The 21,768-nt window shown below is 40.0% G+C and overlaps 1 protein-coding gene across 1 annotated transcript; it reads left to right on the top strand.

Moving 5' to 3' along the window:
• The first annotated feature begins 795 nt into the window (after window positions 1-795).
• On the top strand, window positions 796-19,241 carry zmym4.1 (zinc finger MYM-type containing 4, tandem duplicate 1). The gene is given in 31 exon segments (XM_038725437.1): window positions 796-1,096; window positions 2,321-2,470; window positions 2,916-2,980; window positions 3,589-3,741; window positions 4,478-4,613; window positions 4,616-4,709; window positions 5,437-5,545; window positions 5,548-5,597; window positions 6,123-6,324; window positions 7,145-7,295; window positions 7,395-7,510; window positions 8,989-9,168; window positions 10,152-10,302; window positions 10,500-10,580; window positions 10,583-10,671; window positions 10,773-10,917; window positions 11,057-11,152; window positions 11,258-11,295; window positions 12,759-12,903; window positions 13,501-13,613; window positions 13,779-13,998; window positions 14,758-14,988; window positions 15,196-15,304; window positions 15,448-15,517; window positions 15,520-15,625; window positions 15,851-16,002; window positions 17,002-17,116; window positions 17,241-17,306; window positions 17,309-17,488; window positions 18,198-18,324; window positions 18,872-19,241. Coding segments are annotated over 31 exon segments (4,101 nt in total). The 5' UTR covers window positions 796-882; the 3' UTR covers window positions 19,119-19,241.
• Window positions 19,242-21,768: the final 2,527 nt, after the last annotated feature.

The following is a 21,768-nucleotide window of genomic DNA, read 5'->3' as shown; positions in this document are numbered from 1 at the left end:
ACAGATGTAGTTTAGCGAGAGCCTGGAGGTCAACGTACCAATATTTGCTCCCTCTAGCCGCCGCTTCTTGTGATCAACACGCTCTCCTTGTTCTGTTTTACTAGTTATTGTCATAAATATGGTTTATTGTTTAACTTTGTTCAAGTTGAGAAATACACAATTCAGAATGTCAGTATTTTGTGCATTTTCCTTGATAATCAAGCAGAGAGACCATTTGTTCTGTTACGACTGTATCACAATATTGTCCACAATAATCACAATATGACTTTTTCTCCAAATCACGCAGCCCTATTTTGCAACATAGCTGTCATGTTCAACATATGGTTGTATTAAATTGCACTTTATGCTGGACTACCTTGCAAAATTAAAAACTTAAAATAATTTACAGAATGTTAATTAATATTGTCTTACACAGGTAACGGAGGGGACGGACGGAGAGTCCATGGAAGCTGTTTCAGAGCCAGGATCATCAGGGGATGTTGGAGACCCAATTCTTGTTAGCGGGGCTTCTCCTAGACTCTCTGAAAATGGAGGGGAGAATAACTTTGTTGCTGAAAAAGATGGTGAAAGTCAAGAAACGGAGGCAGCTGTGGTCCCTAGTCCTGTATCTGCATCCCCTCTAAATCTATCCCCGTCACAGATGTCTTTGTCGACAGAAGAGACAGTCAGCACAGTTTTGGTTCAAGGTGGTGAGACAGGTAGCACCTCAGAGTCTGAAAAGAGTGTACTGAGGTAAAACTGAGGAAGAGTTTGAGGTAAAGAAGAAAATGTGGGAGCAAAGGACAACAGCGTAGAGGAAAGTCCCACAGGACCTGATGTCAGTGAGAACTCAAACATAGATGAGACTCTGATTGCAAGAATGAGATAAACACAGATGAAAAGATGGACCCAGACATTGATGCTAAGGAGGACATTGACACTGAACGGGAGTCTCTTGGCTGTAAATTGAGGGTTTCTACAGCGGACGACCTCGATGAGATGATGGACATTGGGACAGTGGATCAGGTGGAACAGGAAGCTCAGATGAAAGAGGAGGAGGAGCAGAATAGTTTGATGGAAGAGGACAGCAGCCCGTCACCTGTCATTTCAAATACAGGTAAAGTAAAACAGGAGTTTTTCTTCTCAATGAGTTAATCACTCAGTTTTTGGGTTAAAGATTCAGAGAAACGATCTCAACCAACGGGTGTAAAAAGGGCTGCTTGATATGGTCTCATGCCACGGGATCTCCCAAGATTAGGAAGTGACTCTTGCAATCGACACTTTTAACATGCTCACACACCTATTTGTGAATCTTCTCCATCCAGCTAACGTATATGCCGTGATAGTAATCAGGTGAACCGTCCTCTCGGGCTGTGAGTCGCAGCAAGTTTGTGATGGAGTGGTAATGTAACTGGTAGAGTTTTGCAATATAAACGTCTTCTGTTTGGGACGTGAACTATACTTTACTGGAGATGCTTGTGTGTGAATTTTTGGTGAGATTTCAGCCTGATCATAATTGTTTTCACTTAGTTCACCTCATTGTGTCATCCAGTGCAGTCCCAAACGGAGTTTTGTTTCTGTCAGATGGCCTGAAGAGGATGCTACCGTATCGGCAGAGCAATTATGTAATGCACAGCAGAGTATAGGACTTTTAAAACATAATGAATTCTCCTTAAATGGTGATGTTAGTTGATTAATTAAATAGATTTTGAATGTTGAACGTTTTGAACAGGAGCAGAAAACCTGCTGAAACAAAGGAACTTTTATTAAAGTCGAAGTATTTATAGCTCCATCAAATTAATTAATTTATCATTGAGGGTGAAAATCTGGCATAATCAAAAAGAGGTTACTTTGCCAAACAGAGGAGGGAACTAAATCAAGCCTGCGAGTGTGCTGACTCTGCAGGACGATATTACATGAGAAAAGATGATCTACAGGAAAAACATATCTTAAAGCCTGAGAGCTGCACTGTATTATATTCTGTTATATTTTTATATTTTGAATTGTCACCTGCCACCTGAATTTTGTGTTTTCCTTTGTATCAATTAAAACATTTCCAACATAAATTGAGGCACAAAAGGCAGAAATTGCATCAAACACGCCAAAGTTTGGCTTAGCTTCACTAAAAAACACCTGCAGTAAGGATATTTTGTGCAATGGAGGAAGCACCACCAATATGACGAGATTGTGGTGAAGGGGTTGGAATAGATCAAATTAAAACAATATCCGCCCCTATCGCCTACACAGTCACCAAATCCTGCTTTTCCTGTTGAGATATTTTCTTGAAAGCACTGCTCTATGGAGTCACACTATTTTTTTTTTTTTCTTATTTCCCGAACAGCCTCAGAGGCAGAGCACAGTAACTCTGTTAAGGAGGAAACTGATGTGAAACCCACTGTGTCACCACCACCCGCAGAGGAGGACGTCAAAGTGGCTGTAGAGTCGATGCAGTCCAGCTCATCTCCATCGTCTGAAGCCACGACTAGTGCAGGTGAGTGACTTCAGAGCAATGTTGCGTGGTGTGAAGTAAAAATGAAAAGCCAACAGTGTGTAATTAACATGAAATTCTGATCTCACTTGCACAATTTTACCCACCAGACAAGTTTTTCAGCTCCCTTAAGGAGTCTTATAAGCTCTTGAAATGGCTTAGACAAACCTACCAGCATTGGCACTTTTGACAAGTACACGTCTCATCATTAAATGCTGGGATGTATACTTCCGTACTATATAAAGTATTATCTAATCCAGGACACTAGAAATCAGAAATCAAACTGTCTGGTTATGATTAAATTTTGATTTTGCTCAAATTTCTGGCTGTGATCTTATCTAGTTATTTGTACGCCACTGCTGCAATGGGTGATTTGTTTTCTGCATATATGTATTTTCTTTATTACCTGCTTTGCACCCGTATTCACATGTTGCTCATGTTGCTGTAGGAAGGAACAGCTCATCTCCTGCCACCATGATGAACGGGTTGAAAGTAGTTAAGCTATCGGACAATGTAAGTATAAGAAAGATCTACTTTAGTGTGGAAATTAAAACAGGCTAGAGTCAAATGGGCAGGACAATTAAAAACAATAACAATAATTATCACAATATATTTTTTCAATAACAATATAACAGATGTTCAATAAATATTAAAGAAATGTTTGTTTATTTTGTTGAGGAAAAGGATTGAAAAAGCTTTTACTTAATTTTACTCGTGTATATTTGTTGACAAGATTTTATTATAATTGTTTTGAATGTTCTGCCTCAGATTTGTTAAGTTGGCCACTGTTTGGCCTCAAGTGTTGACCATAAAGGAGAGTTTAAACCACAATTAACCATCAGGTCTCTTCAGCTTTCACTCAGGGAAAAAAATCAGCCTTTAAACTCGAAAGAAATAACGATTGTATACTTATTGTGATGATTATCGATATTGAAAGATATGAAACTTTTATTGTGATAACATTTATGGCCATATCGTCCAACCTTAGCGTTAAAGCCGTTTGTACATTTCTGCGCTACTTTCAAATATTTCTAGCTTTAATGTCCTTTAGGGCTTTTAAGTTTTGGATTCTAATCTAAACAACAACAATTTTGTTTTCTTTCTGTTTGTTACTGTTGTAGAAAAGTTTACATTCTGCCAATCAGCCTGTCAAGTCATCTCCTTCACCACCTTTGGTCAAGGTGAAGGATGAACCTGTAGACGAAGAGTACGAGCATGCTCTAATATCCTCGACATCTACAGCTAGCGTGAAAGATGAGCCCAACACTGCAAAGGTAGGACAAACACATCTTTTCAGAAGGATTTTAAAAGTTAAGCCCCTTTCAGAAATCCAACGGCAATTTAACATCTTGGTCACATCTCTAAATAAGTACCATGGTGACTTTTACATCAAAGTCACAACTGCAATCTCACTCAACCTGATCTAGTAACATTTATTATAAATGGGCATGACGTTACTTCCTTATAAGATCACTGTAATAAATGATCTCCAAATTATCTCATTTGTCAACTCTTATGCATGAAGAAATTAAGGTTTGTGTTTTTTTTTTTTTTTTTTTTTTTTTTTTTAAAAACACTTTTAACAACCATCGTAATAATCTGACCAAATGTATTTTTAATTTTCATTGATGTCATTTGATCTGTCAGGTTTTGGAGAGGAGCATTAAGTATTACAGACAGCTTTATAAAGGACATTTCTCATCATTCAATTTGTTTGACATGGTGCCACAAGATGACCAGTGCTCACTTTATCAGCATCTTTATCTTATAACATCCTTGACATTTTTAATTTCCAGGTATTCATTTATTCTAACTCAGTGAACGGTACTCACTCAATTCAACAAGAACATCTGTTGTTGCTAATATGTGAACGCCTAGTCCTTGAATATATTATGACCCCCTCCCATATATCCAGATTAAATATTCCCTACTATACCAGATCTTCAGGCAAGATTTGGTGGATCAGGAATCACTGCATCATCGCTGACCTCATTGTTCTGTTATTGATAGGAGGACTTAAGGATCGGCTCGGTCTTCTCTGTGACCCCAGCTGCTGAAACACTGCCCGTCGTCAGCCCCTCGGCGTTGCACATGTCCTGTTCCAATTGCAAGAAGAGCCTGATGAAAGGACAGACAGCGTTCCAGAGGAAGGCTCCCCAGCACTCTTCTGCTCCACTGCCTGCCTCACCACATCTCTCACTACAGTCAAAGGAGTCACAAAGACCTGCCACAACTGCCAAAAGTGAGTTAACAAAAAACAAAGTCACCTTTCCATACCAGTGACTGTTGAGAGAGTTAATATGGAATTTTCTGTGAAGAGGAAAAATACTATATACTGGTAAATGAACCATAACGTGGACGACTGTTTTAAAGCCTCAAATTTTGCAATTTTAGATGTCGCCAGCTTAGGTTTTTTGGAAGCAGAAGTGACCGTATTTGGACAAGAGTGGCGCTAGCTAGCTTGGCTGCTAATGTGCATCAGCAATTCAAATTAACTGTGATAATAATTGGGATGCTTATTTTGGTTCGCTTAAAACAAAATGTACCTAAGGGAAAGTTAAATGTGGATACAATTCGCCTCTGTCTTGATTGACAGCCTGCCACTTGTCAATCACAAGGTAGCCACGCCCCCCAAAATCCCTGCTTTATCATCTATTTTACTCTTAATGGGACCATAATTTACTAAATGCTGTATTGAAGAAGGCTTGAAACTAGCAACTGAGACCACAAATCCATAAGGATTTACTGAGGTAATAAATCTGGTGAGAAGTAGGGCAATTTTCGCATTGACTACAATGGAGAGAAATTGACCTCTGCTGTCATTAGAAAGAATGCTGCTCAAGCACTTTTCAGACCCAGAGGTTCCTGCTTGAGATTAATTTTAGAATCTTAATTGTGGTCATGTCCCAAACTGACAATTACTCTGGGAATTGGATCTTGTATTGATCTTATCTCTTCTGATCTTCCAGGTTGATATTCCGGCCTCAGGACGTCATTCTGGCTCCAGATGCTAAAGGAGCCATGAAGGAATTCTGCAGCCAGACCTGCCTGACCTCTTTCAACTACAAGAAAAACATCAATGTCAAAAAACCACCGCAACCAATAGCACCACAGTCACTCTGCAGCATGTGTACCAGATACTGCTTGTAAGTCAAAACAGAATAAGGCTGCAACTAATGATGATAATCATTGTCTATTAACCTGACAGTTACTTTCTTGGTGACTTTTTAATAATTTTGTCTATAAAATGTGAAAGAATAGTGAAAAATCCCCCATTATTTTAATTATATTTCAAAAGGTGATGTCTTCAGTCTCTAGATTTGTCTGACCAACATGCCCAAAACCTGAAGATGTTCAGTTGAGATGCATATTAATTTTTCTCGATCGACAAATGAATAATAGTAAATCCAGCCATAAACAAATAAAGAAAAAATGTTTTTCAATAAAAGTATTCGCATCAGAATACATTTTTTTCTGGGCTGATAGCCAGTTTATCAGGACATATAGGCCTGTTTTGGTTTTGGGATTTTCCTGTGAAATTATTCAGCATATAACAGTAAGAACCTTTTACCTCGATTCCCCTATAAACTACACTTTCGTAAATGAAAGGATAATCTCTGAAATAACCACTGTTCTTTTGTCGTCTCTTCTGCAGAGCAAACATGAGTGGTCCTGAGCGGTGCTGTCCACAGATCTGCAGTGACGCCTGCTTTAACCGTTTCCGCACAGTGAACAACCTGTCCTTGGCCGGCTGCGTGAACTGCGGCTCCTACTGCCACAGCAAACCGCTCATGCTGAAGGTGGAAGACGGCAACAAAACTCTGTGCAATGCAGAGTGTCTGGCCAAGTACAAAGAGGTATGAAAATTGGCAGTAAAAAGAAAACAAAACGCACTAATTTGAGTCAGACTGGTGCAGATGGCACCCAGCTGATGGCTCGGGTGTCATAAAACGTGACCTGCTCCTTTTGAAGAATGTCAGCTAAAACTGTAAAATATATAAGGGAGAGATGTCCTTTTGTTATGTGCCTTAAGCCAAGCAGACACTGTACTGATTAAAGCCTGATACATTTTAGAGTCGAGACAAATTTCTGCCAAATCAGATGTCATTTAAGTGATGACTCTGAATGTAATGATCTGGCTCTCGAATGATCAGATGGATCAAACATTTTGGTCAGCTATCTTACAGTTTGAACAGCTGCGCGGTCCGATTTCCCTCATGGCTACCGTCTATAGTTCCATTTTAAAGTAGTGGCTTAATTTAATATTACTGGAGTCGTATTTAGATGCTGTAGCTACAGTTCTAGTCTTGACTGTGCTGTGAACTTGACACCATGTTGTCTTGGTCTTCTTTCTTATTTTCTTCTTACTTTCTGTTCATAGTTGAGATGCACAAAGTAAGGCTGCCTTTCTTTTTGTCAACACTGTTGAGGATGCAGTCTGTCTGTTTGAATAATCTTTATTGCAATTGACAACGAACATAACCTGAGTGTGAACTCAAGGTCAGTTATTATAATTATTCAGTTTAAAAGTTGCATATTCTGGCCGTGCACAAAGGCTGATTAGAAAATGTGTAGCGTGAGTTAACACAATGTACAAGAGTATTAAACATCTCTAGTGTCTGTCAATTTCTTACTTTACATTCTGTCTTTTTTAAAAATTTTTTTATCTCATAATAGAAAACCAAGACAACCGTGCCTTGTCTGATGTGTCGCACTACCCGGTTGCTGGCAGAAATGGTTGAAATCAAAAACAGCGATGATTCTGTGAACCTCTTCTGTAGCAGCAGTTGTGTGATGGCATTCAAGGTCCAGACTGTCAGTGCGTCAGGTACTGGACGAGATTCCTTCATTTTAGCATTTAATACTGCAGTCTTAAAAAAAAACAAAAACAAAAAAAAACGACTAAAAATTAAAAACTTTTCCACAGGTACACGTTTGAATTGTGATAATTGTGGGAAAAACACCGTACCGGCCTACCACCTGGCCATGTCTGATACCTCCATCAGGAACTTCTGCACTCTACCTTGTGTCATGGCTTTTCAGGTAATGAGGTTTACTGACTGTAAGGGTCAGGTTATGCTCAATTTGAACTAGTTACATAAGACGTCTTGTCCTCAAAGACATTTGTAGTTTCTCCACCTGGTTGTTCAAATAAAAAGTGAAATTTGTGGTGTGAAGAATGGTAAAGAGAGAGCTCACACCGTGGCCCCTTTCTCGCCTCCACATAACTGACCAATCAAGGTGTGAAGTAGGTTCGAAGATTGGTTTATTAAATTATGTCATGTGCTTGTGCTTTTTCTCAATTTATAGATAGTTTTTGTTTGACTAAAGACATTATTACTGATGGTATTTCTCCAATACACCTTATCTACAAATGAGTCATTCACTCTCTGCTCAGTTGGTGTCAGTTCAGCAGAGTTCAACTCCTAAATCAGCCTATATATGTAAATGAAAAGTGAAAACATCAGATTTCCACACAGTCAGAGAAATTGAAAGTGTGCCTCCTGCTCATATTTCAGTTATAAAATCCTAGTGCACTGAGGCACGTCTCTCCTGCTGTCAGTCACACTGTACCAGGTACTGGTTCAGAAGTAGTTTAATTGACAGTCAGCAACGGAGCTGAGAGCAGTGTTTCCCTTAACATTGATTTATTAGTACAGACCCGCATAAGTATCAGGACTGACTGTCACATAGTGATTGTCTATTTTTTTTTTTTTCTTTACTTTTTAAATGGGTGATATCTTTTTTTCATTGATTCGCTCAGCCCCTCCCTGCCTCTCTCATACACACACACACACACACACACACACACACACACTCACTTACAACAGATTTGATCAACGCTATCGACGTTAGCATGCTGTATGTAGCTGCTAGTCAATATCGACTGCTTGTACAATTGGATACTGTTGATGTTAATAGTTCTCTGACGCTGATTGATAAAATGTGAGTCGACTCTGCGTCTTATGACAACTTGAGTCATCGACCTTTAGGGGGCTGACCTTACAAATGCAGCTCAAATCAAAGTGGTTGTTAAGTCACCCTGTGTGGTTCGATAGTCGACACTGTGGAGTCCTTCCTCTTCTTTGGCACCATCATCTCCCAGGAACTCAAGTGGTAGCTGAGGAAGTTTTGTCATTTAAATAACAACCATATTGTACAAATATGGTTGTTATATTATATGTATATTATTCATTTATTTTTTATATTGTCAGTTTTATATTTAAGATTCTTCACCTGCAGTACTTACTGTCTCATATTTTCTACCAACTATGTTTATTGTTATGCACAAAGATACCAAAGCTAATTTCTTGTGTGTGTGTAAACCTACTTGGCAATAAAGCTGATTCAGATTCTGAAGTATTCATTTGTGGAGGACACACACTTTGTGTTTTGCTGTTTTAATTTAATTTATTTTTAATTTTAATAATCTCAGTATTGTTGTTTACTCTACAGTAGAAATGAACCTTTCTCGTACTGGTTTCACTCAAGATTCTTGTATTGTTTTTTGTGTGTCATAGGACAAGTTCAAGAAGTCCCAGAAACAGGTGAACGTTTTTACCAAGTTGCCAGCTGGATCTGAGGTTCAGGCTGTTACTCCTACCCAACCTCAGCAAGACGCACCCAAAGGACCCCAGAAACTAAACTGCTCCCAGTGTGCCCGCAGCATAACTTTTAAACCCGAGCTCATCCAGATCAAGGTAAGTTGTGTGTGGGTTTAAAACAAGATTTTTGTCTCTCAGCCTAAACTGTGGGTTATATTCCCAAGACAGGCAGTTGGAGTTAAACCTTCAGTGTTGCATAAATAACTGGTCAGAGTGATTGGAGACACTTCAGACTGATGGCTACAGATTTAGGTCTTTGATCTTTGGTTTAATTTATCCAAAACATTTTGATATGACTCTAAAATACATAAAAAAGGATAAAGTCCTGGACTACACTCAGTTGCCAGTTTATTAGGTACACCTAGTCTAATGTAACAGTCCTGCAATAAAGTCTACCTTCATAACGGTCTTTGTGCAAAAGCCTTGTTGCCCATGCTCAGATGAGGAGAAGTGTGAATGTTGGGGAGCGCACTGACCCGTGCAGTTGCCAGCACTTTCTTCAGAACAGCGACAGACAGTTCAGTTAAGCTCAGCAGGGACAATTTACCCCTTTTAACTTCTACCTTGTGATTTGTGTGTGTGAATGAATTAGGCAAGAATCTACCTTATGTTTACATGTAACCTTCATGAACATAGGATTTATTACAGGACTCTTGTATATTAGACTGCATTAGATCAGAAGTTCTTAAAGTGGGGTCCGGGATCCCCAGGGCTACTTGAGTGGGTCCCCAGCAAAAGGGGAATCCTATCAGGTGGGTAATCCTGGGACAAAATTAAATGGGGGTCCATGGTCTAATTTGTGTCAGTTTAGGGGTCCTTGACATGAAACGGTTTGAGAACCACTGCATTAGATTAAGCTAGGTGTACCTAATAAACTGGTAACTGAGTGTCTTTCCATTGTTGTTGCTGGAGTTTTCATTGAACAACAACCTTTCAGTGTCAGTCGTTAAAAAATAGTAGAGAAAAAGAACTAAATAAACTAGAGAATTGATTAAAGATATTCACATTAGTAGCCTTGTTAGTTGATAAAATGTTACGTGCACTCTCTGACATATCTGTGCGTGATTCTCTGTGTGCAGGACAAGGTTGTTTTCGTGTGTAACATGGACTGTGCCCAGGAGTTCAAGAAAGCCAACTTTGTGACAAGCCTGTGTGAATACTGTAAGATTGAAAAGATCACCAGAGACGCCAAGAGAATCAACAACAAAGACTGTTTCTTCTGCAGCGACGGTAAGGAGATAGTTTGATATGACGGGGTTTTGTATCTTGGTTTGTGAAATGTCTTACTTCTCCTCGGCAGAGCTACACATGAAATTTGCATATATATTTATTTACAAGTTCTTCTGTTCCCTTTTTTGCACAACACCTTTGTATCTTGAAGAGGCGTGAAACTGCACTGTCCCTGAGTCTCTCTTCTCTCCTCCCAGGCTGTAAGCTCCTCTTTCGACATGACCTGACTAAAAACTGGGGGAGACACTGTCACTCCTGCGTCTACTGCCATTGTGTGTCCAGAAGCTGGTGACAGCACAGTATGGAGGCTCGACTGAGGAGTTCTGCTCTGAGGAGTGCAGGTCCAAATACACCATGCTCTTCTGCCATGTAAGCAAGCCTCAGTGCATATATTAAAATCGTAGTTGCACTAAAAATGGCGATGATCCCGCTCTGCCATAGCTAAACGTTTACTTGTTGTTTTGTCTCAGGTTGCAAAGTGTGACACCTGCGGCCGCAAAGGGAAACTGAAGCAGAGTCTTCCCATGCTGGGAGAGGTCAAACACTTCTGTGACCTGCTTTGTCTGCTTCAGTTCTGCTGCGATAAAGTGGCTTCGCAGGGCGAGGTTCTCAGAGGTGCGAATTATTGTTGCCATTTCTCTTTATAATTTTTTCTGTGTTGTGGTTTCAATCCTGATTTTATAATTATACAGTTAAGAAATTGTTCCGTAATAGACCCCCTGACTCCTCTGTGTTCCTGGTGTTTGTACTACAGAAACAGGGGAGCCCACACCTGTCATCGCCAATGTCATCTCGCTTGCAGGCACTCCAACAGGGAAATCCAATGCTTCTGACATATCTGCCCAGCAAAGTACAAACCAAAAGAACACACACAGATGCAATTATTATGTACTATATGTCAAACATCTTGCCGGTGTTATTGTTGAGGTATCATATTTTGTCATTGTCTCCACAGGCACAGTCTCTGTCTTTCAATCAAAGAAGACTGGACATGTAAGTTGGCGTTTATGTATTTTATATACAGTAAGATTCATTATTAATGTATACATTTCTGCTTTGTGAGGCAGTGCTTTACATTCGACTAGGCTCAAAGAAACTAGTCAAATGCAGGACGACAGAAAATCACGCATATGGGAATGCTTAAGTTTACGGGCCTATATTGTCTCTGCCCTTCATTGGGGCTCAAGTAGATCTGACTATATTACATTTTTGTTTCATTAATTTAATGTGTTGCTTAGATGTAATCTGGTGTGTAGGACAATGTTAGCCTTATCCCTTCAGCTGCAGCGGCTGTGTGGCTGTGTGCATATTGAGATTAAAAGCTTTGGGCACTGAATAAGTGGTCGTTCGACTCACTTTCAAGAACTTCTCGTCACTTCTAAAATCCCACTGATTTATTAAACGCACTCAAACATTTTCCAAACATTGCTCTAAATTAACTTCATAAAGCAACAAAATGAAAAATCCATTCATAGAAAGTGCTCCAATTGTGTTCGAAAGACTCTATTTTAACCACGACTTCAGTTCAACATTTACTGAAAACTCACCCGCATAACCTGCGCGATGCCCAAATGGCAAAAGGTGGAAGTACATTGCGACAACCTGCAACTGCCAGGTTGCATCGCCTGTAAACGCCCACTTCTAATCGTGACCAGAGTCATTAAAGTTTCTACTTTAAGTTATAATAAATAAGAAAATCTTAATTTGAATACCAAAATATATGCTCGTCATATTTAGCATAACAAAAAAGAACAATATTTTATTTTATTTTTTTTATGGCTCTGACAGGATGTGTGAAACATACTTGGAAGCAAATAAGAAGTAAATATAAAAACATATTTTAAAGCGGTAAGAAAGTAGGTTTACTGTCATGTCAAGTACAAGGCTTCGGTGCTTTAGTCAGTCTTGAATACAAAGTATTTCCACATCACCCACAGCATACGTAAAAGTATAAAAAACAGTCCAGTCATCCCATCGTCATTTTCCAAGAGAACTAATTGGTCAGGAGGTGGTGCTTTTATGGCATTGATCACCAAAGCAGGTTATCCAATCAGCATTACCATTGTTATGTACCCTGGTAAGAAATTAACCTTGTTGTAAGACTGAGAACCCAGGGTTAAACCTGAATGTTCCTCGCTAAGGTCAAATCCAGCTTCGTAGCACAGGCCTCTGAACTGTTTTATGTGAAATATGACCAAGCTGTCTGTTCGTTTGTTTGCAATTACTTAAAAATCAATAAAGAAGTTCACAAAAACATGTATTGCACAGTACAACAGAAGGAAGCACATTTATTTTACAAAACGATGCTGTGGGATGTGTAAAAACACTTAGCCAGCCCAAGTTTAACTCAAATTTGGGATCAAGATGACAAGAGGACAATTGACATCAACAAAACAATGGAACTTTGGTTCACGATCAGTCGGTACATATTATTCTGTTTTTTGTTTGTCCTTCAGATCAGTATTCAGACAGATCCAGTGAAAACTTATCCTCCTCCTGGCCCCAAAATCCTGAAGAACAAGGCTCTGCTCTGTAGACCGCTGGTGCAGAACAAAGGGGTCTCCTGTAAAACACAGACAGCCGATGTTGAAGCACAGACAGGTAAAAGCGACACACAGACACCGTGCTTCTGTGGTAACAGCATCTGTGCTCTACAGCTGTCTGTTAACCTGCAGGGGCAGGACAGACTAACACACTAATCGCAGATGACATTGCTGGTTTTTGTATTTGATATTCGATCATCGTTTCTATATTGATATAGTGAGTTTGTCCTATTTCAGTTTCAGTTTTTCAGTTCTGTTTTCCCCTACTCATAAAGGGATATACTCAGCATTCTTGGAAGTTTTAGTTCTTTGACAAGCAAATAGAATAATTCATAACATTAGTTGGCAATATGACCCAATAAGATGTTTGTGTGTTTTGTTTTTTTTTCAATTTTTTTATGTGATGGGTTTTTTCCCAGCAAATACCAAGCTATGTGGTGGTCTTGCATTTGTTCTCCACTCAAGTTTGAAGCTCAGTCCTATCTTAAGTCACGGATTTGAACAACTTTTGAATGTGCTGGCTCTAAATGTTTGTGTCTATATCCAGACTAAATACTTATACGTAAGTGAGGACACTATCCTTGCTCATATTGAAGCATTTAGTAAATCATCACAATTTAAGAACTCCCTTCCTTTTTCTCCCCCCTCTCTGTAGATGATGCTTTCCCTAAAATCATGGTTGTGCCTATCCCAGTGCCGGTATATGTTCCTGTACCCATGAACATGTACAGCCAGTGTACACCCAGACCTGTGGGCCTGCCAGTACCGGTACGTCAAACGCACTACAACCAACTCTGGCTTTAGTGTTTGTGTGAACAGTTCCTAAAGTGAAGGATTACAAAATGAAAACTGTATATTAGACAACACAACACTCTGAAACAGTTAACATTCAGTGTATTCGTCCTCATTAAATTCTTACTCTGTCCACTACAGCTGCCTGTGCCCATGTTCCTTCCTGTGACAATGGACAGCGCTGAACGCATCGTAGAAACCATCCAGGAGATCAAAGAGAAGATACCGTCTGACCCCTTCGAGGCGGAGCTCATCCTCATGGCTGAGATGGTTGCAGAAGAAGAGGAGAAGAATGACAAACAGAAGAGAACAAAGGAGAAAGTGGTGGAGAAAGAGAGACAAGAAGCACCTGCAACATTTGGTAAGAGAAACAGAAATAATGGTTTTATAAAACTGGACAACAATCGAGAGTGCTGCTACAGTCAGTCAGCAAAGACGAGGGTAAAACACGTTTTTAGAGGTCTAAGAACGGGTGATTGGCGGCTGGCTAAGGAGATGGAGCGGGTTAGTCGGAAGGTTGGCTGTTCAATCCCCGGCTCCCCCAGACTGCATGTCAAAGTGTCCTTGAAAAGATACTGAATCCCCAATTTCCCCTGGTGGCTGTTTGACGTCAGTGTATAAATGTGTGTGAATGTTTGTTTCTGTTTGAGCATTTGGGCTCAGTGTATGTGTGTGAATTCAGATGTAGTGTAAAAGAGATTTAAGTGGTAGAAAAGACTAGAAAGGTGCTATACAAATACGGAGCATTTACCAATTAATGATCATGTCAACAATGAGCCAGTACTTCGATACTTACTGCATATTTCTAATGATTTTTAGTCAGTATAGCAAAGACCATCTTTTTAAAATGTTTTTATTCACTTCAGATTGCAGCCAGTCTGCTTTTTTCCACAGTTGTTTTAAATAATATTTTAATCATATGGTTATAAAATAATATGACAACCGGATGTACAGTCTCTTGTGTACTGCATATTAGGATTTTATCCATGACCTTTTACTTTTTCAATGTTACGTCAATTTCTTTCCCTCAAATGTCTTCAAGTTGTTTTTAATATATGTTTTTAATATGAGAAAAATGTTTTTCACCGCCTGACGAGTTCCCCTTGTGTATGTTTCACAGACCACGCCAGTAACTACAGTGACGACTTGGACACGGACGACTTGGCCAGTTTCCTCAACAACTGGGAGGAAGCATCTTCCGACACAGGTCTCAGGTCTCCCAGTCAACCGTTCGCCCCTGAGAAGCTCAACCCGATTCTAGACATTCCTGTGGGCATGTCCAGTGAGCCTTACGCCGAGCCCCCACCTCTAGCACCCCCTGCCATGGACATCGAAGCTGACTTCACTGTTGGTGAGCAGATGTACAGATTTGTTAAGTGCATGAAGGTTGTTTGAGTTTCATCTCCACCTTGACCTGTATTTAATAGGAGTTTAATTATACATTTTGTTTTGCATGTGCGGCCAGGAAAAAAAAAAGTCCTAAATGACATCAACAACCTCCAAACACTGGTTTGGTTTGGCGTGCTTGGTCTAATGTTTCATCTGGTGTCATTGCTAGAAACTCTGGAGAATATGGCTCGGCTCAGAGAGCATTCCCAGAGATCCCGAGCCCTCCGCCTGCTGTTCCACGACGACGACAAGCTCACAGGAAAGCCAGAGAAAAGAAGGTAAGTGCCTGGGAAAAGAAATAAGATGCTGCTTGTGCATTTAAAGATCTGATTGGTATTTGCCTACCATGTGCTCACATCACTTTGTCTCACAGTGGTCATATCCGTGACTCACCCTCCTCTGTGTCTCCACTTTGTCCAAGGGTCGTAAGTCACAACGAACATCTAAGGCAGCTGAAGCGTCGTCTCAAAGAGCTCCTTTCAACAAGGTTGTGCCTTTAGACGTGCCAAAACTGAAGAGTCAGTACGGCGTTGATGCCTGGAAGCGATGGATCCAGTGGAGGCAAACTCAACCCAACCTGGAGAAACCACGCTTTGGTTGTAAGTTTGGATATACAGTAAATACAACCACTAAAGCGGACTTTAAAAGTCCGGTTACTTGACCCAAGTTTACGAGCAGTAATTATTTGTTATGAAAGTGGAATGTTTTTATTGTTGTCACTGTGATATTCTTATGTTGTCTTGTGTGTCTTTGCACAGATTCTTTATATAAAGTTTGACATTGCACATCAAAAACAAATAAAGATTTCCTCATCTTGATTTCAGCCCGTCCCATGGAGTTGAAGGAGGACGTTCTTCGCTCTACTACTGCTGAGCTGAGCTATGGCCTCTGTTGCTTTATCACTGAGGTGAAACGACCGAATGGAGAGCCCTACTCCCCCGACAGCCTGTTCTACCTCTGCCTCGGCATTCAACAGGCAAGATATTTGTTATACACAACACATAAGTGGGGTCAGTGAACGGCCACAAGCAGTCAAGCCATGCCTGCAAAGTGCGCATGTTTTTTCCACTGCCCGGCACAGCAAGGTGAAGTTGTTAACCATGTTGGTGTGTTGTAGGTGTCGCCTGCAGCCCTTTTCTGCTCACTTTTTCTGTACCGAATAGCGCATAATATTTCCATATCTGGTTGATTAGACCTTTTGTTATTATAGAAGAGCAACGCTAATTTGCTGACACATTGTATTTCCTATAACTTTTCACAATAAAAGCATCCCACCATCTTCCATGAAAATTTTCCACTGGATAAGTTTTCATGTGAAGCTACAATAGCAGGAAAAGTTGGTACACACTAGCAGTAACATAACAGAGATCCAATATGGCTGAAAGTGATCACTAAACAGTAGAATAATGCTGATATGTGAAAGTACATACAGAACACAGGAGTGATATTAATCAGCAAAACACACAGTTTCGTGAAGACATGAAAAAAGTATGAGAGCTGACTACAGAGAGAAAACTGAGCTTTCTCTCCAGTTCCCGCACAGATACACAGGTTTAGCTACTGATGACACGGCTAAGGGGCGTGGACCATCACGGATTAGCTGTAGTTGGAGCCGAAACCAAGCAGAACCAAAGCAGCACGGCTCTGCTTGTTATCTTCTGCTGAGGCTGCAGTAGAAACACATCATCACAGCTTGACTTGGCACGGTGCAGTTAAAACAGACCCCCCTGGGTAAAAACCCTAAAAAAGATGGACAAACATCTCTGAACAGTCCCCATCATATCAAAATCAAACATACCGACTGTGAACATCACCACTTTTCACACATTCGCTCAAGTCCAAACTTGACAATGATTTTAACAGTAATAATTGGATGGCCAGCAATTGTGCTTTGCTCAAGTACAACTAACAAAATAATATATTGTAGGAAAAAATATGGCAGGTATTCTCATTGTAACCTTTTGTCTCTCTGTAGTACCTGTTTGAGAACGGTCGTGTGGAGAACATATTCATGGATCGGTTCTACAACAAGTTCTCCACTGAGTTCACTAATATGCTGAGAGTTTTCAAGCCCTCAGTCACATCAAGTGGTGAGTTATAAATGTTACATTTTGTTTCGTCAAATATTCAGTTTGTATTCTTGTCAGTTTCTGTTTTACACAAACATACCCACATTTTTCCAGATTTGAAACCGGTCCCTCTCCCTCTTTGCAGGTTATATCCATTCAAGGGTGGAGGAGGAGTTCCTGTGGGACTGTAAACAGTTGGGAGCGTACTCTCCCATGTCCTCCTCAACACTCTGCTCTTCTTCTGTTGCAAGTACTTTGGCTTCACCACGGTGGAGCAGCACCGCCAGCTGTCCTTCGCCCATGTCATGCGCTGCACCAAAACCAACCAGAACAACACCAAGACCACCTTCCTGCGCTTCTACCCCCCGATATCCATAAATGAGGCAGAGCCAGGTACCAAAGTGGCTGAGAGTTTGTTTGTTCCATACCAACATCTAACGTAATAACATAGACTTTAAAATATTAAAACACATCAACAGTCCTCTTACATTGGAATCCTCAAATTTGTATTTTAACCATCACAAATTCTTTGCTTTTATATAAATGGTTTTGAGGAAGTCAAGCAATTTACATGCAGAAATGTTTTGCAAAAGATCATTCACATTACCTGATTGTGTGCTGAAAAGCTGCACAAAATGATCATGAAACTTTTGGAGATATTGCAGAAAAATCTAAAAATCTGAACCATTAAATTTTACATAAAGAAAAAGCAATTGGCACCAAGGCCAGCATAAACTTCAAAATACATATGCAGCAGCACATTTGTGTAGTTTTGATTGAGAGTCCTGAACCTGATTAAAACCTGAATTTTTACCATAATGCATATAAGACAGTTTTAGTCTGCTGTTTTAAAAAAACACACACTGTAGACGGTAAATTCTCACAAGAGATAATTATTTCATTAATTTTCGATCTATTTGGTTTGTTGCAGAGCCGTCTGAGAAGGCAATAGGAAAGCCCCTTAGTGTTATTCCAAGTATAGTTTTCATTAATAATATATTTACCTGCAGTTCTGTGTTAAAAAGTGCTACCACAACATTTACCTGAAATAGATTTATAGTAGAAATGCTGTAAATGTATTTGTGTACTGTTTCCTCTTCAGATCCAGAGGTTCCGGCAAAGAAGCGTAAGGAGGAGGAGAGTAAAGACGATGTTCTGGAGATGATGGAGAACACAGAGAACCCTCTCCGCTGTCCAGTCAGACTGTACGAGTTCTACCTCTCCAAGTGGTGAGTATAGTACCACACTGAACTCTTAAATGTCTCGGCTGTTTGAAGTCATCTGCTTACTTCAACTCATTCTGTAATAAGGTGGCTGCTTAACTAGCTGTTGGAACTTGTCTTGGGCTGTAAAGGATATTGTTTGTATGATACTCTCATTTCCCGTATTGCCACTTTTTTAAAAACTGTAACTTTGCCCAAGCCTATGTGGGGTGGCTGTGGCTTCCCCCACCCTGCGTGTTGAAGTGTCCTTGGGCAAGACACTGTATCCAAATTGCTACCTTTCTGATGAGCAGGTGGTGTCTTCCTTCTGGCATCACACAGCCAGCCAGTCTGTGAATAGGGTGAATGTGACATGAAGACTAGAAAAGCACTATACAAGTACAGTCCATTTATTATTTATACCCACTGGCTTTTCTTCGACTGTCTTGTCCTACCAAGTTCCTTTTTAATGTTTCTATCATACACGTGAGACTAAACTGAAACTTAGTGCTGCACATTGGTCTCCTCAATCCCCTGGTTCCTATGTTGACATTAACAACTGTCTGCCATCCAGCTCGGAGTCGGTCAAGCAGCGCACCAACCTGTTCTACCTTCACCCCGAGCGCTGCTGCGTCCCCAACAGCCCCTTGTGGTTCTCCTCCACCCCTCTGGATGATAGCACCATGGAAGCCATGCTCATCCGCATCCTCACCGTCAGAGAGCTGCATCTAAAGACGAGGAAAGACGGAGGGACGGCGAAGCAGACTTCCAGTGACCCGCCATTTATACCTGACGAGGAGGACAATGGGGATTCAGAGTGATGAAATGAGCTTTATTGGTGCAACATCAGCTTGTGGTGTAAATGTTTGTAAATAAACTGAAATGTTCATTCAAAACATAGCCCAATAAACATCAATGGACGGAATAAATCTCACATACATAAATACAGTGTGCTTGAACTGCCAAGAAAGTCATACTTCCTAAACCACATTGATCAGGATTTAGAGATCTTCAAATGCAGTGTTTGTGTAGGTGAGATGCAAGACTCAGCTCAGCATTCGGACTTTTTACTTCTCCTCAGCAGGACACGTAGCTGTCCTTTGGTGTTTTATCCAGTGAATGGTTGCTTATCATGGCTACTTTTTTCCTTCCACGTGTTATGATTCGTTAAATTCCTGTGAAAGTTTTTTCGGGGTTATTTTGTTCTTGTTTGAGCTATAATGGGGAACATTTTTTTATTTCTGTTGGTGTCGGTGAGCAAATGTCCACCCCAGAAGACAAACGGAAACTGGGCTTTTTGTAATGTAGGTGTTCACTGGCAAATTAACAGTTTAGTTTCATCAATGCCATAATTTGGATTCAGTTTGTCAGTGAAACAGCCAATGCTTATTTCCAGACCCAATATTTTTACAGATTTTAATACCCTTTTAATACACTGTGGATTTTTCCTCCATTTCTGTGGGTAGAATTGCTTCTCCAAGTCACGGTAAAATGTACAAGATCAATTTACGCACAAACTTCCTTCAACACACATTGTGTGTTGTGCTCAACAGATTTAATCAATGCCATGATTTGGATTCAGTTTGTCAGTGAAAAAGCCCACGTTTATTTCCAGACCCAATACCTTTGCAGTTTTTAATACGCTGTGGATGGTTCCTTTATATCTATAGCTGGTGGAATTGCTGTTTGAGAGGCTTCTCCAACAAACCATGGCAAAATCTACAAGATCAATTCACACAAAAAACCTTGCTTCAACACACACTGCTCAACAGATAATTTTACTTTAAAGGTCTAGTCCTTCTCTGAACACACTGAATTGAGCAAAAGAATTTGAGGATTGAGGATTTTAGACATGCTATTTCATCCAAAGCGTCTTCTGAGACTTTGAGTGTTTTGCATAACCACCAGGTATTGTATAAAAAAAGAAAGTTAAATACTGTCCCTTCATGTATGTCTTGGTTATATTAACCCCAGTCCTTTAGAGTACGGATGCCAAGGTTGTGAGTATTTTCTATTGTATGTTCTTTATGAATAAAAGCATTTAAAAACAGTGTTTCCTAAGAGACTCAACAATTACTGGGGTATAAGTTACTGAATAAAGGGACAGTTGATATTAAATATTTTCCTGTGTCCTCATAAACCACCCATGTCAGTAATTTCGTGTGTTTGACTGTCCACCGCTGCTCCCTGCGGTGGAGACATTCACGGCCGCTGATTCGCTGCTTCCCGAGCAGGACTGTGACGTTCAATCTGTGATTGGCTGGAGCACAATACAGCGTCATCGTCACGGGGTCTGAAAACAGGAAAGAAATGAGATATGGCTGCCTCTGTTGTGGCACCACTTGTAATTCTGCTTTCTTGTACTTGGGGATTTTGAAACAAAGGTAAGTGTTGCTGTTTAAAATATATATTGATCGTACTGCGTTACATGTATTTAAGTCAAAAGCAATCGATAAAGTGGTGGCTAACAGCTAATAGCTTATCCAGCACTTGCTTGTTAATGTTGGCATGCTAGCAATGCTTGTGTACATTACTGACTAAGGTTAGTTAAACAGGAGTCTGAGACTAGTATCTTAACAATACTGTTTTGATATAAACACAAATAGACATTGCCTGACAGGATGCATAACAGCCAATGTACCCAAGCAGCTAACTTTAACATTACTGTTGTTTTTCTTAGTTTCAACACAAATGCATTTCTGTTAATGTCCACATGTGGTTTGTAGTCACACACATGAAGATACTTTGCCTTTTTGTTTTTGGCTTTAGCAGCCAATGGAGACAGGAGATTTTTTATTTCACGTGACATAATTGACATAATGTTACTAACAATAATGTGGTAACTAGTACTGCTTTAGTTTTAAAAGCTTAACAGTTCAAATAACAGTTCTAGTAACATACTACTGTTTACTGCCACTTATTATTATGTATTTGTTACTTCTGTATTTCAATACTGTTTATATATTGTGTGTGTATTTACTATCCAACACAACCCCTGCACAAAAATATTTATTTATTCCACAATCTTTTGCACCATGCTCTTACCTCACTATTGGTTTGCTCTCTCCCTGCCTACATGGTTGTTGTTTTGTTTAAAATGTATGTGTGTTCTGCACACTGTGTCTATGGTTGCTCCTTGCTGAGCGATGCTGAGTGATTGCAAAATCACAGTGTTTCACCTAGGGAACACACCATGTAGCACCGAGGTGTCTTTGTTGGATGAATACATTTATTCATTTGGCAGATGCTTTTATCTGAAGTGACTTACATTTCAGGAACAACATACAATCATCAATACAGTAAGAGATCTATAATAGATACTAGTAAGAACAGCAATAAATACTAGTATGAGCTAATAGCGAGTACGGCATCAGTAGGGTAAATACCTAGGGAAAGAAGTAAGAGTTAATGAGTAGGACAGTCTATACAAGAGAATTGTAAGAAAAATGTTAGAGGTGTGACTAACCTGTT

This window comes from Micropterus salmoides, unplaced genomic scaffold, assembly GCF_014851395.1.
Source record: "Micropterus salmoides isolate LMB-PRFRI ecotype aquatic unplaced genomic scaffold, ASM1485139v1 Ms_hic_scaffold_17, whole genome shotgun sequence".
Classification (NCBI taxonomy): Eukaryota; Metazoa; Chordata; class Actinopteri; order Centrarchiformes; family Centrarchidae; genus Micropterus; species Micropterus salmoides.
The sequence above is the reverse complement of the archived record's forward strand: the minus strand, read 5'-3'. Positions and strand labels throughout refer to the sequence as shown.